Source organism: Carcharhinus amblyrhynchos, chromosome 4, assembly GCF_965287045.1.
Source record: "Carcharhinus amblyrhynchos chromosome 4, sCarAmb.v2.hapA, whole genome shotgun sequence".
In the NCBI taxonomy this organism is placed as follows: domain Eukaryota; kingdom Metazoa; phylum Chordata; class Chondrichthyes; order Carcharhiniformes; family Carcharhinidae; genus Carcharhinus; species Carcharhinus amblyrhynchos.
Window position 1 is genome coordinate 63,089,935 of NC_137327.1, and position 15,312 is coordinate 63,105,246.

Genomic DNA, 15,312 nt, shown 5'->3' on the forward strand with positions numbered 1-15,312 from the left:
TGAGAGCTAAGCCCAATCATTTTTGGGCTTTCCTCAAACCAGGGAAATTCTCCCACCAGCCTGCAAATTGAGGCCAGACAGAAGTGACCCTTAAGAAGCCAATAAATAGTCACTTAAGGCCCTCAAATTGGGGTAAGGACAGGAAGCCCATTCAAAGCCTTGCTTACCCCAGTGTAAAATTGCAAGGAATCAATGGATAAATGCATCAATTGCATTGTTGCTAAGGTATTCAGACCAGAAGGCTTCAGGCTGGACTACTACTGTGTCTCTTTAAGACAGCACAGCAGAAGATGGTCACCTGGCTTGAGGGACCACTGGGGATGGAATGTGAATGATCACCCTGGAGGGTGGAGTCCTCTCTCAGGCACAATCATCGAGTAACCATGTAAGAACTGGGGCTCTGTCCAAAACAGCCATGGGCTGCAATCCTCTGTACCTGATCTCTCTTTATCAACAAATACCTTCCCTTCCTAACAAAATCTGAAGTGTCTTGACATTGCCCGAGGGTTGCCAAGCTATTAATTCAGCTGGGCAGGTCTCATGGTCCTCACTGTTTTGTGCCAGACAGGAAAATATTGAGAGTCTTTGCTCATAATTTCTGTCTATTGCCCTACTAAGGTGGACAGACTAAGAGCTGACGTCATCCAAAAACAAGGCACAACAGTCAACCAAATATTTCAACTGTAGTTTTTTTCTTTATAGATCTTGATCATGGAGCCAATAGCTAAAGAAAAATTATTTCCTTCAGTGGGGAGGACAATCCAGAACAAGAGGACATGACTTTAAAATTTAAGTTTAGTTGTTCAAACAGCACATCTTCATGCACATGAATTGGAGGGCATTTGGAATTCTCCCTCCAGACAGCTGTTGAGCTCAGGGGACAAATAAAAATTGTTTTTAATTAATTCACAGGATGTGGACATTGCAGCTAAAGCTAGCATTTATTGATTATATGTAATTGCCATTGAGAAACTATAATGAGGTCGAAATAGGTGTAGATAACAGATTTCCTTCCCTAAAGGGCGTGATTGAATCAGATGTAATTGTATAACAATCTAACTGTTTCGTGATCACCATTATGAATAGCAACTTGATAACCTATATTTTATCTGTTTAATGGAGTTTAAATTTCCCAGCTATTCTGGTGATATTGGAATTCATTTCCCCAGGTCTTAGTGCAGTAGTATTGCTGCAATGCTACTCTTTCCTCTAGGGAAGGGAAGAGTGATAGAATTTTGCTAGGCAAGGGGATTACAAGTTATGGAACCAAGATGAGTAGACAATCTTAAGGTACAAATAAGCCTGTGTGTGACATTGTGGAAGCTGAGTGAATTTCAGCCAACTTTTTTGTAATTAATGTACAGGTACAGTCTTCACCAACTGGTGCTTCATCACCTGAACTATTGGGCTCAGTACCTTGCAAATCAGTTGTTGCATTAAGGGTGTCCCTGTGTGATAACACTGTTTCTGTGTCCAGAGTTTTGAATGAGATACGGGAACGACAGCTGCAGCAGCAGAAATGGCAGGAAGAATTGGAGAGGCTGCGGGAAGAGGAAGAACTCAAGAAAAAGTCCAGAAGAGGAAAAAAAGATTTTGGCGGCAAGGATGATACAAAAAAGTTCCAAATAAGTGCAAGAATGGTATGCTAACAAGGTTGTTGGAAAAGCTGAGAACAAAGAAATACATGTAGGTTCAGGCCTGCCATTGGAGATTAGGACTGCTGCGTTGGGGGGGGTGGTGGTCGGAGTTGGGGCTGGTCTGAAGACGTCCAGAAGGCCAGTGATGAGGGTGTGAGAGGTTGGCAAGGGCAGCGATGGAATTTGCTGTGCTGGCCAGTGATCAAGCTGGCAAGTGACCGGGAGGCCGGCTGTGCGGAACTATGCACGTGTCAATCTTGAAGCTGATAGATCGGTGCATGTGCAGTGGCCCACCTAGTGCTATGCTGCCAGTCTCTCCAGTGGGAACAGGCCTCATCCCCTGATTTTTATTGTGATTCACAATAAGGCATTCGGTGATGCAGTGTGTGGAAGATTCATTTTGAAAGTCCCGCTACAAAAAACCAGCGGGATTTGCGTCAGTTTTTACGCAAATTTGACACTTCTAATTTATTTTGGGAGCCTCTCGGCCCAAATTTCTCAGATGAAGTAGCGAAATGAGCAAAGGAGATTAAAATGCGTTAGGGTAGCCACTCCTAACTGCTAGTGACTCTAGGAGGAAGTCATGCCACTGAGAATCTAAGGTGTTGACAGGATTGGGTTCAGCAGTGATTCCTCTATGATCAAGTATCCTGATAACATTTGTTAAAACAACTAGCACAGAAAGAAAAGCTAGTTGGATGACTTGCCTGCGAGTGGTGGACACCCCAGGATCAGGCAGCATCATTAGGAAATGAAGCAATGAATTGGAATAACAGCAAAATAAATCAATGATGGGAAGTTCAGTTCATATGGTTTAAGACATGATTCACCTTCCTTATTTTAAAGTTCTGGGCTTATATCCTCTGAGTTTATACCTGCAGATACATTGAAATCCATCTGTGGCTCAAGCAATCGCATCCTTGCTTCTGAGCCAGAATACTCTGTTTTAAAGTCCCATTACAGGACTTTCTAGCCATGGAATAATCCAGCCATGGGTACAGGCATGCCAACTGCCAATTCCTGGATTAATGGGGAGGATTAACAACAAGGACATTCAGCTTTAATCCAAAAATGATGACTGATGCGAATGGAGATGGGGAAGGGTGATCATGCAGCATTGTGGCACACCCATGTTACATGGGAAAAGCCACACAAGGGAGAAAGTGAGGGAAAAGTATCTGCAGGTACACTCCTTGGGGCTAAATTTCTGATTTGCATTCTTTAGCTTTAAAGTTCTGGAGTTACATTCCTTGGATTCAATGGCACACTCAAGCTAGCAGTTATCGGATTTTTAGTCTGCTGACCTGGCATGGGCTCAGGGCTAGGAAATGTTGTAGAACTCAAACAACTTTGTCTTCTTCTGTTCTTAAGGGACAAAACCAACATATTAATCATAATCATCCAACTTACTGTTGTAAAGCCTTATGACTTTCATGAAGGGAATCTATGTCAGCCATCAAATTTTCTGCAGGATCATTCATGTAGTTTCTGGGTGGAATTTTTGGGGTAATACAGGATCACTACTTGTTCAACACACATCCAAAGCCATTGCTGAATGAACAAGCCATCTCCCCAGTGACCGGGTTTTGGGTTGGAGCAGAAAGAGGGAAGATTGTGGATTGGGATTCAGCTCCATATTTCTGCCCTTCATAAGCAAGACAAACTGGTCAATCATGGAATTTTGATTTAAATATAAACAGTTTAGTATCCCAATACATTTTGTAAGTAGTGAGAGGCAGATATGTGTTGGGTGATGGAAGGTCAATCCCAAACCTTTAGAAATAGAGGAATATTTAAATGTTGGTTTTGTTATGTACTTTTCTACAGAGCACCAATATTTCGATCGGGAAATCTGATGGTCCTGAAGGAAAAGTCACTGGGGCCGATAATTATCGCGATTCAATGCACATAGATCGTTTCGATACAGAAGAAGGACCTAGAAAGAAAAAGGCCAATTTGGGTAAAAGCAATCATGCAAACTTGGACAGAACTGACTCAAATCAAGAGGATGCATTGTATAAAAGCCCAGAAAAACTGCTTTTCCTGAGATTTCAGAAGTATGAGCGCAGTCAGAAGAAAATCTCTCAAATTCTTGAATTCTGGGACAGAGCACAAGGAACCGTGGTTCTGCCAGCATTAGAGGAAGTCCAAAGTTTGGGAGAAGAACATACTTTAGAACGGCTTGCACCCTCTGGGAAGAAAGGAAAAAGAGATCGCCATGAAAAAGAGAGAGCTGAGAGAGCTGAGAAAGATCGCTTAGAGCGAGAAAAAGCTGAAAAAGAAAGACTAGAAAAGTTGAAAGAGGAGAAGAGTTCCTCATCTCCGCAGTCTGATGTCATAACTGAAGGAGATGGCAAGGAAAGTGCAGAGAAAGATGACATCTTGGGAGTGCCACACATCAAACTACATGTGACTGACCCAGAGGACTGCTATGGAAAAATTGTTTTGGATACTGGAAAGGTTCCATTAGTTGAAGAGGTAAAGATACAAGGAGTGTTGATGAATTGCAGAAAACTATATCCAATGAATCACTAACTTTCTGTGACTTCCTCTGTTTTTACAAGGAACATATACAATTGTTCTTTGTCTCCACAGCACAATCCCTCTGCCCACCCTTTTTCTACATTTCTGCCATGTACTGGTCCATCGCTGAGCCGCTCAGGTTTAAGTACATAAAAGCCTGCCTTCAAAGTTAGGAAACAGTGGAAAACAAATTCATATTAGTTTGTAATATATGACATATTCCAAACTAATATTTAAGTCCACATTCACTAGGGAATATTGGAATTTGAATTTACAGACACTGGCTTATATCAGTGATTTTATATTATATGTATTCATTTAAAACTTATATTTTATACATGACACACTGGCTTACACCTCATATATTACATGCACACTTATATTATGCACTGGTTTATATTCCAGTTTGAATATTATAATTATCCTTTGTACATTACACACACACACAAGTTGATATGGTTTATATATTACACTCAATATTTCAATTTACATTACACACAAGTTAATATGTTACTTTATATGTTACACACAGTGATTTAGAATGCTATTCAAATTTCCATTACATTTTCCACTCTGTATATAGTAGTTGTATATAGTAGGAGGAATTGGGTCAGGTAGCTCTACTAATTTAAAATTTAAATAATAGAATGGGCAGAATTTTCTGGCCTTTCCCGCTAGCAGGATCGTCCAGTCCCGCTGATGGTGATCCCCCCAGAAAGGGTACCCATCGGCATAGCTGGCAAAAAACGCACAGTGTCATTGATTTCAGCAGGACTGAATGATCCTGCGACCAGCCAATGGTGAGCTGCCTCCATTGCCAGAAAACACGCTCAATGTAACTAACAAATTCAGAAACAAAATGAAAATAGATTAAAATAAAGAATATGAAAGGATCAATCATATGACAGGTGTTTATTACAGATGACCCAATAGTGAAAAGGAAGTAGAAGGTGAAACAAGCATGGAAAACTATCAATTGTGCGATTTCATCCACCTCCAAATAAATGAGGACCAAGAGCAAGGAAAAAATGGAATGGCATTTTTACAGAATGCACAGGTTTCCTTTCTTACCCAGTCTTAAGAAGTCCAGCAAAAAAAATCATTGTTTGATCTAGAGACAGGAAGTGAACCAGAACAGAAAAGATAAGAACATGTAGGAGATCATCTAGTCAATGGTGATCACAATAGGATAAAGTTTACAGTAATGAATGGAAGAGATAACTATGAACTAAATATAAGTGCTGTAATTGATTAGGAATAAGTTCATTATAAGATCAATTTGAAGTAGGAAAGATAAACTGAAAAAAGTATTTACAATCAAATAAAACAACAATGAAAACATTTTAAAGGATGTTCAATAGAATTCAAGAGAAATGTATTCAACTACAAGTCAAGAACAAACTAGCCAATAATGAGACACCATGGATTAATATAGAGATAAAGATCAAATTGAAACTAAACAAAAAGATATACACTATCATAGAATCCCTACAGTGCAGAAAGAGGCCATTTGGCCCATTCAGCCTGCACCAACAGCAATCCATCCAGGGCCTATCCCCATGTATTTCCTCTGCTAATCTTCCTGATACTGAGGGCAATTAAGCATGGCCAATCAAACCAACCCACTTGTCTTTGGACTATATACATAGGAAATAACGGAGGGGATGACAAAAAAAGAATATGAAGAAGTGGAATAAAAACATTTAGGCAAAAAAAGACAAATTATCACAATCAAGTATCAAAAAGTATAGAAGTAGTAAAGTCCTTCACAGACATGTATAAAGCAAAAGGAAAATTAAGATATGAACAGCTGGACCAAAAGAGGTGGAGAGGAGAAACTCACTAGTGATGGCTGCAAAATGGCAGAAACATTGAATAACTATTTTGCTTCAGTGCTTACCACAGGATGAACATGACATTGTAAGAGTATATTACAAAGGGCATCACTACATTTAAGATATAAGCTGAATTCTCTGCTGCCCTTTTGAGGGGGTGTGGGAAAACAGGTGGGGGTTGGGGAATCCAAAAGTTGTGGTACAAAGCATCCTAAAACAGGAGGGAAATCAGACAGATGTTATTGTCCACACTGGCATGGGTGACATGGGTAGAAAGAGTAGCAAGGTCTTGCGATGGTAATTTATGGAGTTAGGCAGAAGATTAAAAAGTCGGATTTCTAGGGTAGTCATCTCAGCCTCATCCCCATGCCATGTGTTAGTGAGGCAAGGAACAGGAAGATAGTGCAGCTGAACACATGGCTAAAGAAGTAGTGCTGGAGGGTTTCAGATTTTTGGATCATTGGAATGTCTTCCAGGGAAGTTGGGGTCTGTACAAGAAGGATAGGCTACACCTGAACTGGAGGGGCATGAATATCCTGGTTGCGAGGTTCGGGTGGGTTTAAACTAATGTGACAAGGGGGTGGGAATCAGAAGAGTGGGTCAGCAAATGTAGAGACTGAGGATGAGCATGGGAACAAAGCCAGGCTAGCTAAGAGGAAGAGCAGGCTGGGTAGGGGAGAAGTGGGGGAAGGGGGTGGAACTCAATGGGCCTGGAGGTCTGGAATGCATCTGCTTCAATGTAAGGAATATAACAGGCAAGACAAATGGACTTAGAGTCTTGTTTCATGCGCGGAACTTGGATGTGGTTGAGGTAATGGAGACATAGTGAAAAAGGGACAAGACTGCAGCTGAATGTTCTGGGATATAGGTGTTTTAGGCGAGATAGAGGGAAAGGCAGTAGAGGTGGGGAAGTTGCAGTACTGCTTAGGGAACGTTATGGCTGTACAGAGGGAGGAGACCTTGGAAAAATCATGTAACGAGGCACTGTGGCTGAAGCTTAGAAACAGGAAGGAAGCAGTCGCTATGATGGGGGCTTCCTAACAACCCACGGGAAGTTGAAGAACGGATATGAAAGCAGATTTTGGACAGATGTAGAAATAGTAGGGTTATTATAGTGCAAGACTTTAATTTTCCTCATATTGACTGGAAATCCCTTAGGGCTAGGGGCCCAGGTGTAAGAAATTTGTTAAGTTGTCCAGGAATATTTTTTGGAACAATATGTAGAAAGTTCGACAAGAGAGGAGGCTATACTGGACCTGGTACTAGGGAATGAGTCCGGCCAGGTCATCAAAGTTGCAGTGGAGGAACATGTGGCAAACAGTGACCACAATTCGTACGTTTTAGGATACTCATGGAAAAGGACAAATGTTGCCCTAGGGTTAGGATGCTAAACTGGGGAAAGGCTAACTACAACCAGATTAGGCAGGACTTGGAGGCTGTTGTTTGGGCGAGACTTTTTGAGGATACATCCATATTAGGTATGTGGGAGTCTTTTAAGGAACAGTTGATCAGAGTGCAGGACAGGCATGTATCTGTGAAAAGAAAGGACAGGAAAGGCAGGATCTGGGAATCGTGAATGACCGGGCAAATTGCAAGTTTAGTCAAAAGGAAAAGAATGCCTAGATAGGGCACTATTTTATGACTTTTTTCTAAGTGTCGGGTGGGTGTGGAACTGGGAGAGTTCCGGATACTTCACTCAAAGGGTGGTGAATCTCTGGAAGTCTCTGCCCATTGAAGTGGTGGAGACGACCTCGCTAAATAAATTTAAGACGCGGGTAGATAGGTTTTTGGTAGGCAAGGGGATTAAGGGTTATGGGGAGAAAGCGGGAAAGTGGAACTGAGCCACTTCAGATCAGCCATGATCTTATTGAATGGCGGGGCAGGCTCGAAGGGCTAGATGGCCTACTCCTGCTCCTATTTCTTATGTTCTTATACTTTTTTTAGCATGTTTTCAGGCTGTGCCCCCCACCCCCACAAATGCACTCTGGTTGTAAAATTTTGAGCGAGTCTATTGTTCGCTGCAGAAGCCTGAGTGGAGCTTAACGTGCCCGAAAGCTTGCAACTCTGATAGGAGCTTCCAATTGCACATGCGCAGCAAAAAGATAAATTAAAGCAGCTTCCCTGCCAGATCCCAGGACAATGCCACCACCCCCCCTCCCCGCCAATTGCAGGCAGAGTGGCAACGGCCCTACCCCGGACCCGACTGTACATGGCCCCCATCTCCCCAGGCTCCGATGGCTATCTGACACGTCCCTCTCTCTCTCCCCTGCCCCCAATCATCAACGAGCACAGATCCAACCACCGCCCCCCACCCCCACCCTACCCCCCCATCAGCACCAGCTCACTTGACTTCCCCTCAGTGATAACAAGCAAACTGTATTTACCTTGCTGTGATGCTCTCCCAAATCTTCCAAATAAGGGACAGCTCCATTAAAAACCCCAAGGATGGACAGACAGGCAGGCAGTACACGAAGAAATGTCATTGAAGAAGGCTTCCATATTTCTGGAATCAGACCTGACCAGGTTGCTGGATGCAGTGGAGACAAGGCAGGGCACCCTCTTCAACAGGACGTCATCTCAGGGGAAGTGATGGGCAAGTGGCCTGGGAGGCAGTGGCCGCCTCTGTGGATGCCGTAGCGCTGGTCAGGAGAACCAGGAAGCTGTGCCGCAAAAAGGTTAATGACCTCATCCAGCCAGCAAAGGTGAGTGTTTAACCTCATTTAGCATCTTCCCCCAAATTACCTCCAGATCCCTCTACCCCCAGAACCCTGCATGCTTTCAGACCTGACCCATAAGCACCTTCTCCACCGCCTACCACCCCCCGCCCCAAACAATATTATAGCGCTTGCCCTCTAAGGGCCAACCCCTGATACACTGCAAGAGTCAGGCCGTCATTTTTATCATAGTGCCTTCTGTTCCCACAGGAGAAAAATGCCCATAACTGCCAGTAAAGGCAAAGACCTCTGAGTCCTCACCCCCTTTGAGGAGCGAATGCTGGAGTTTCAGAAAAGGAGGACAGTGTGGTTGGACTGGAGTCAAGAAGTGAGCATCTGTCAATCCTCCACTCAATTTGAATCAATTACTTGAGGGCATAAGTTTAAGGTGTGAGGGGCAAGGTTTGAAGGAGATGTACTAGGGAAGTTTTATTATGTGGATGGTGGGTGCCTGGAACTTGCTGTTGGGGGAGGTTGTGGAAGCAGATATGATAGTGACTTATAAGGAGTGTCTTGACAAATCCATGAATGGGATGGGAATAGCGGAATATGGTCCCCGGAAGGATAGAGGGTTTTAGTTCAGACAGGGCAGCATTGTCAGTGCAGGCTTGGAGGGCTGAATGGCCTGTTCCTGTGCTGTACTTTTCTTTATTCTTTGTTCTATGTTCAATGGAGAAATGTCAAGCAAGTTTCTCGCATCCCAGATTCGTCTCCTTCCTTTGCACTTAACCTTGTGTTTTGTGTTGCAGGAAGGGACCCTGATGTGCCCGGGCCATCTGGCACCACGGCCTCCACAGCCGTTCTTACCCATCCTGTCCCTGACAACTCAGATGACTCCTCGGAGGAAACAGATGAAGGGATCTCTGAGGGCAGCACCTGTTTGGCGTCAGCTTCCACCTCAGCTCATCATCCCAGATACTCTCAAATCGATGGCTGTTAGCGGTGAGGCTTCTGGGTCACTCTCTGGTGAACATGACACACCTGCTGATGCATATTGGATGGAAGAGGGAACATCTGAGTCCTGTGGCATGCAGGAGCCTGCTGGAGTCAAGGAGTCAGCTGGCACCAGGCCAAAGGCTGGGCCTCTGAAATCAATTCTCCCTCAGCTGCTGGAGATGCAAGCAACAGAGTCAGGGAATGCAGGACAGGCTGACAGCAACACTGGACCAACTGCAAGACTGTTGGGAGGAGTCTCAAAGTTTTCAGGTGGACCAGCCTGTCTTGTGTGGTTCCAAGTCCAATACTGCAAGGATGGTGTCCGCAGTGGAAAGCCTGGGGCAGGGAATCCTCACCATGAGTGGCAGGTTCCAAGCAATGGCCAAGTCACAGCAGGCCATAGCTGAGGGACTCAACAGACTTCTTGAGATTCTGTGGCCCATAGCTGAGGGACTTGAGAGCCTGCAGAAGACACAGCGGGAAAGTGCAGAGACACAGCGGGCTACGACAGCAGCCATTGAGAATGTGGCCCAGTCACAGAAGGTCATGGCTGAGGGTCTGCAGAACATGGCCTAGTCTCAGATGGGACTTGCTGCTGCCATTGACTGGTGGCCTCTGACTCAGGTCGGAATGGCTAGAATGCAGGTGGTCCTCCAGAATTGGCAGGGCCAGGTGATGCTGGAGCTTCTGGAGCTCACTGCAGAAGCACAAGCCTCTCATGGAGTGACCCAGGCAATCAAAGGAATCCCAAAAGAGCTCACACCCATGCCAGGGTCTTCCAACTAGGACTGTGACTATGGCTACACCTTCTGACACAAAGGCATCTCAGAGGTAGTGGGATAAAGAGAGTGTCATGGAAACTGAGCATGGCCCTCAAGGCTCAAGCCGCCCAGAGAATGCCTGCCAAGGGTATCACAGGGCACTAAGCATGCGAGGCAGCTGGCCCGCTCCACCTCCGATGTACATCCTGTGGACACACCAAGATTTAAAGGTAGGACACGTAAGGCTAAGAAGTTGTAGCAGCATTAAGATGGCACAGATGAAGGGCAGCAGTAGGTAGATATTTATGCATTTTAAACATGATTTTAGGTTAGCATTCATCGATAAGACGCTTTCACTGTCAGCAATAAATGTTTTTTCACCATCCACCTGTGACTAATTTGTCTCGGGTTTGCCTCCAGCTGTTACTTTGTCGGTCGCCGGAGGGACCCTTCATGTTGATATCAGTTGAGAAGACCTGTCGACACTGTGTCACTGAGAAAATGAAGGCATGGCAACCCCATGAGAGATTCCCTCCCTGCCCCCCCCGCCATCACACCCACCTTGGGACCCAGTATATATATATAATCTCTTACCTACTACATCTGTGGAGATTGCAGATTACTCCAAGAAAAATAGGAGATTTCAACTTTCCTGACATTGACTGGGACAGCCATAATATTAGAGGTTTGGATGGAGAAAAATTTGTTGAGTGTGTTCAGGAAGAATTTCTGATTCACTATGTGGATTGTTGGACTGGAGAAGGGCAAAACTTGACCTCCTCTTGGGAAATAAGGATAGACAGGTGACAGAAGTATTAGTGAGGGATCACTTTTGGGACCAGTGACTATAATTCCATTAGTTTTAAGGTAGCTATGGAGAATGATAGGTCTGACCCAAAAGTTAAAATTCTAAATTGGGGCAAGACCAATTTTGATGGTTTCAGACAAGAACTTTCAAAAGTTAACTGGGGACGTCTGTTGGCAGGCAAGGGGAAGGCTGGTAAGTGGGAAAGTTTCAGAAGTACGTTAACCACGGTCCAGGATAAGCACATTCCCATGAGAGTGAAGGGCAAGTCCTGTAGAAGTAAGGAATCCTGGATGACTCAGGATATTGAGACCCTGGTCAAAAAGAAGAAGGAGGCACTTGACATCCATAGGCATCTGGAATCGAGTGAATTCCTTGAAGAGTATAGAGGGTGTCGCAGTAGGGTTAAGAGAAATCAAGAGGGCAAAAAGGGGACATGAGATTGCTTTGGCAGATAAGGCAAAGGAGAATCCAAAGAGCTTCTATAAATACATAAAGGTCAAAAGAGTAACTAGGGAGAGAATAGGTCCTCTTAAAGATCAACAAGGTCATCTATGTGCGGATCCACAAGAGATGGGTGAGATCTTAAATGAATATTTCTCATCAGTACTTTTTATTGAGAAAGGCATGGATGCTATGGAACTTGGGGAAATAAATAGTAATATCTTGAGGAGTATACAAATTACAGAGAAGTAGGTTTTGGAAGTCTTAAAGCGCATCAAGGTAGATAAATCCCCAGAATCTGATGAAGTCTATCCCAGGACATTGTGGGAGGCTAGGGAGGAAATTGCAGCTTGGAGATGTCGGCGTCGGACTGGAGTAGGCACAATAGGTAGTCTCACAACACCAAGTTACAGTCCAACAGGTTTATTTGATTGCATAAGCTTTCGGAGCGCTGCCTCCTTCATCACCTGACCCTGTTGGATTTTAACCTGGTGTTGAGAGATAACTGAATCATCAACAGCCACAAGTGAGATACCGAAAGATTGGAAGGTGGCAAGTGTTGTGCCTTTGTTTAAAAAGAGCCGCAAGGAAAAGACTGGGAATGACAGCCAGTGAGCCTCACATCTCTAGTGCGTAAGCTGTTGGAAGGTATTCTGAGAAACGAGATCTGCAGGCGTTTAGGGAGGCAAGGACTGTTTAGGGACAGTCAGCATGGCTTTGTGAGTGGAAAATCATGTCTCACAAAAATTTGATTGAGTTTTCTGAAGGGATAACCAAGAAGGTAGATGAGGGCAGTGCAGTTGATGCTGTCTGCATGGACTTTAGCAAGGCTTTTGACAAGGTACTGCATGGTAGGTTGTTGCATAAGATTAAATCTCACGGGATCCAGGGTGAGGTAGCGAAATGGCTTGGTGACAGGAGACAGAGGGTGGTTGTAGAGGGCTGTTTTTCGAACTGGAGGCCTGTGACCAGCGGTGTGCCTCAGGGATTGGTGTTGGGTCTGCTGTTATTTGTCATTTATATTAATGATTTGGATGAGAATTTAGGAGACATGGTTAGTAAGTTTGCAGGTAACACCAAGGTAGGTGGCATAGGGGACAGAGAAGAAGGTTATCTTGGATTGCAATGGGATCTTGATCATTTAGGCCAATGGGTTGATGAATGGCACATGGAGTTTAATTTAAATAAATGTGAGATGATGCATTTTGGCAGATCAAACAAGGACAGGACTTACTCAATTAATGGTAGGGCATTGGGAAGAGTTATAGAACAGAGAGATCTCGGGGTACAGGTTCATAGTTCATTGAAACTGGAGTCACAGGTGGACAGGATGGTGAAGAAGGCATTCGGCATGCTGGTTTAACTGGTCTGAATATTGCTGCCCTCGCATGCCTGGCCCTTGCTGCCAGCCGTACAGTGCCTGGATGGTGTTGCTCAGTCTTGTCCTCTTCCTCTTCCTTGTCCTCTTTCAGCTGGTTGGCCTCCATGTCCTCCATCAGAAAGTCTCCTCTCTGCTGCATCAGATTGTGAAGGGCAAGCACACCACCAGAATGTGGGATGAAATCAGGGGATTTTATTGGAAGGCCCCACCAGAGCGGTCCAGGTACCTGAACTGCATTTTGAAGAGCTTTATGCACTGCTCCACTATTGAATAGGTGGCAACATGGGCCTCATTATACTGGGTCTCTGCATCTATCTCAGACCTCCACACAGGCGCCATCAGCCAAGTACAAAGCAGGTCCCTCATGTCCCCCATGAGCCATCCCTGCATCCTGGGCTTTTTCTCAAAGACCTTGGGATATCTGAGCTCCTCAAGATGAACCTGTCATGCACTCTGATGGGGTGTCTAGTGCAGATGTGCATGATATTCATCTTATGGTCCCACGCCAATTGCACATTTAGGGAATGGAAGCCCTTTCTATTCATGAATTATCATGGATACTGGAACATGGCCTTGAGGGTGGGATGGGTACAGGTTTCGGAATAACAGGCTCAATCAGTTACATAGCTTTCATCCCATTAATAGCTCTGCAGAAGCAACACCTTTTGTTGTGTGTGGTCAGTCCTATAATCTTAACAAAAATCGTGCCAATTTAGTTTCCATAAATGCCGCTGGTTGTCTCTTCATGCCATTTTGGAACTTTAAACCAGTCATTCTGCCAGTCTATTTGACAACGGATAATAAGATGCAGTTTGGACATGTCAGATACCATTGGAGAGCATGAAGTTCTGGAAATCACTGTTACTAAAGGCCATGCCATTTTTGGAAACCAGAACTTTCAGTATTCCATGAATACCGAAGCTTTGTCATAATTTCTCAATCATAGTCTGAGAAGTTATGGAACCCATACAGTGCACCTCCAAAGTTACATGCACCAATAGCCTGCCAGGCTATTGCATGGGCATAGGAGACTGAGGGTGAAAGTTTTTGAATTTTCTGGCACGGGTCACATTGCTTCACCAAGCCTCTGATGTCAGCGTCAAGATTGGGCCACCAGCTGTTACTCCAAGCCAGCATCTTCATTTTTGATACTCCTGGGTGGCAGTTATGTAGTTCCATTAATATTGGACATGGTCCTGGGGTGGAATAATTACTCAGACCTTAAAAAATGATCCTGCCCTCAACACTGAGTTCAGCTTTCTAATGAACTACAATTTAATTTCTTTGGAGGGTTATCTGCTTTATTTTGGATAAGGTTAGATCTTTTTGGATCCAGACTTTAATCTGCCTTGTTGACACTGGCAAGGTCCCCAAAAAGTCCAAAGACATCACAACTTCTTCCAGTGCTGTTAAAGGAGCCAGGCTTGTGGGCAGTGGGAGCTGACTCAGTGCATCAGCATTAGATACCTGGGTTCCAGGATGGTGGTCCAGAAAATATTCATAGGCTGCTAGTAATAAGGACCAGCGTTGTAACCACGTGGAGCTGATGGGGGAATTGTCCTGTTGAGTAGGCTCAATAACGATTTATGGTCTATAACTATAAAAAACCATTGACTGTATATGGAATAATGGAACTTCTTCACACTAATCCTTCCTTCTCAATATGAAAATACATTCACTCTGCATCTGAAAGGGTCCTGGAGGCATAGAAGATGGGTCTTTCGTTCCATTTTTCCAGTGATAGCACTTCACTAACCGCATACAGGAAAGCATCACACAAGTTAATCAAAATTTTTTCATGGTGTCAAAATGAGCTAATAAATTATACGACAGTAAATAACATTTAACTTTAGAAAAAGCCTCTGCCTGTGGAACTTCCCAGGATCATCATCTACCATTTGCTTATAAGAAGTCAGCATGGAAACCAAATTTGGAATAAGTTTTCCATAATAATTGACTAATTCCAGCAAAGATTTAAACTCCATGGTGTTCTTCAGGATTGGTGTTCCCTTAAGAGCCTTTACCTTACCTTCTGCTGAATGTTACCCCTTGCAATCTACCCAGTAGCGTGAATAATTTACTTTGTCCACTTGGAAAATGCATTTCTCCCTCTTCAAGCAAACTCTCGCTCATGTATTTTGATGGTCACATATTTCTGGGAAGACTTGTCCAATTCAAGCTGAAGATGGATGTGGCTCATGTTCAATCTGAAGAACGTCTTGTCATCTGTTAACTTAGTAAGAAGTGTCACAACACCAGGTTAAAGTTCAACAGGT

The 15,312-nt window shown here is 44.0% G+C and overlaps 1 protein-coding gene across 1 annotated transcript in view; it reads left to right on the plus strand.

Annotated features, from left to right (window-relative positions):
- Positions 1–15,312, plus strand: part of hydin (HYDIN axonemal central pair apparatus protein) — a 1,114,396-nt gene that overhangs the window by 749,848 nt on the left and 349,236 nt on the right. The window contains exons 45-46 of the mRNA XM_080187991.1: positions 1,478–1,640; positions 3,465–4,115. Of these exons, the coding sequence (XP_080044117.1) occupies positions 1,478–1,640; positions 3,465–4,115 (814 nt within the window). The remainder of the gene's footprint in view (positions 1–1,477; positions 1,641–3,464; positions 4,116–15,312) is intronic.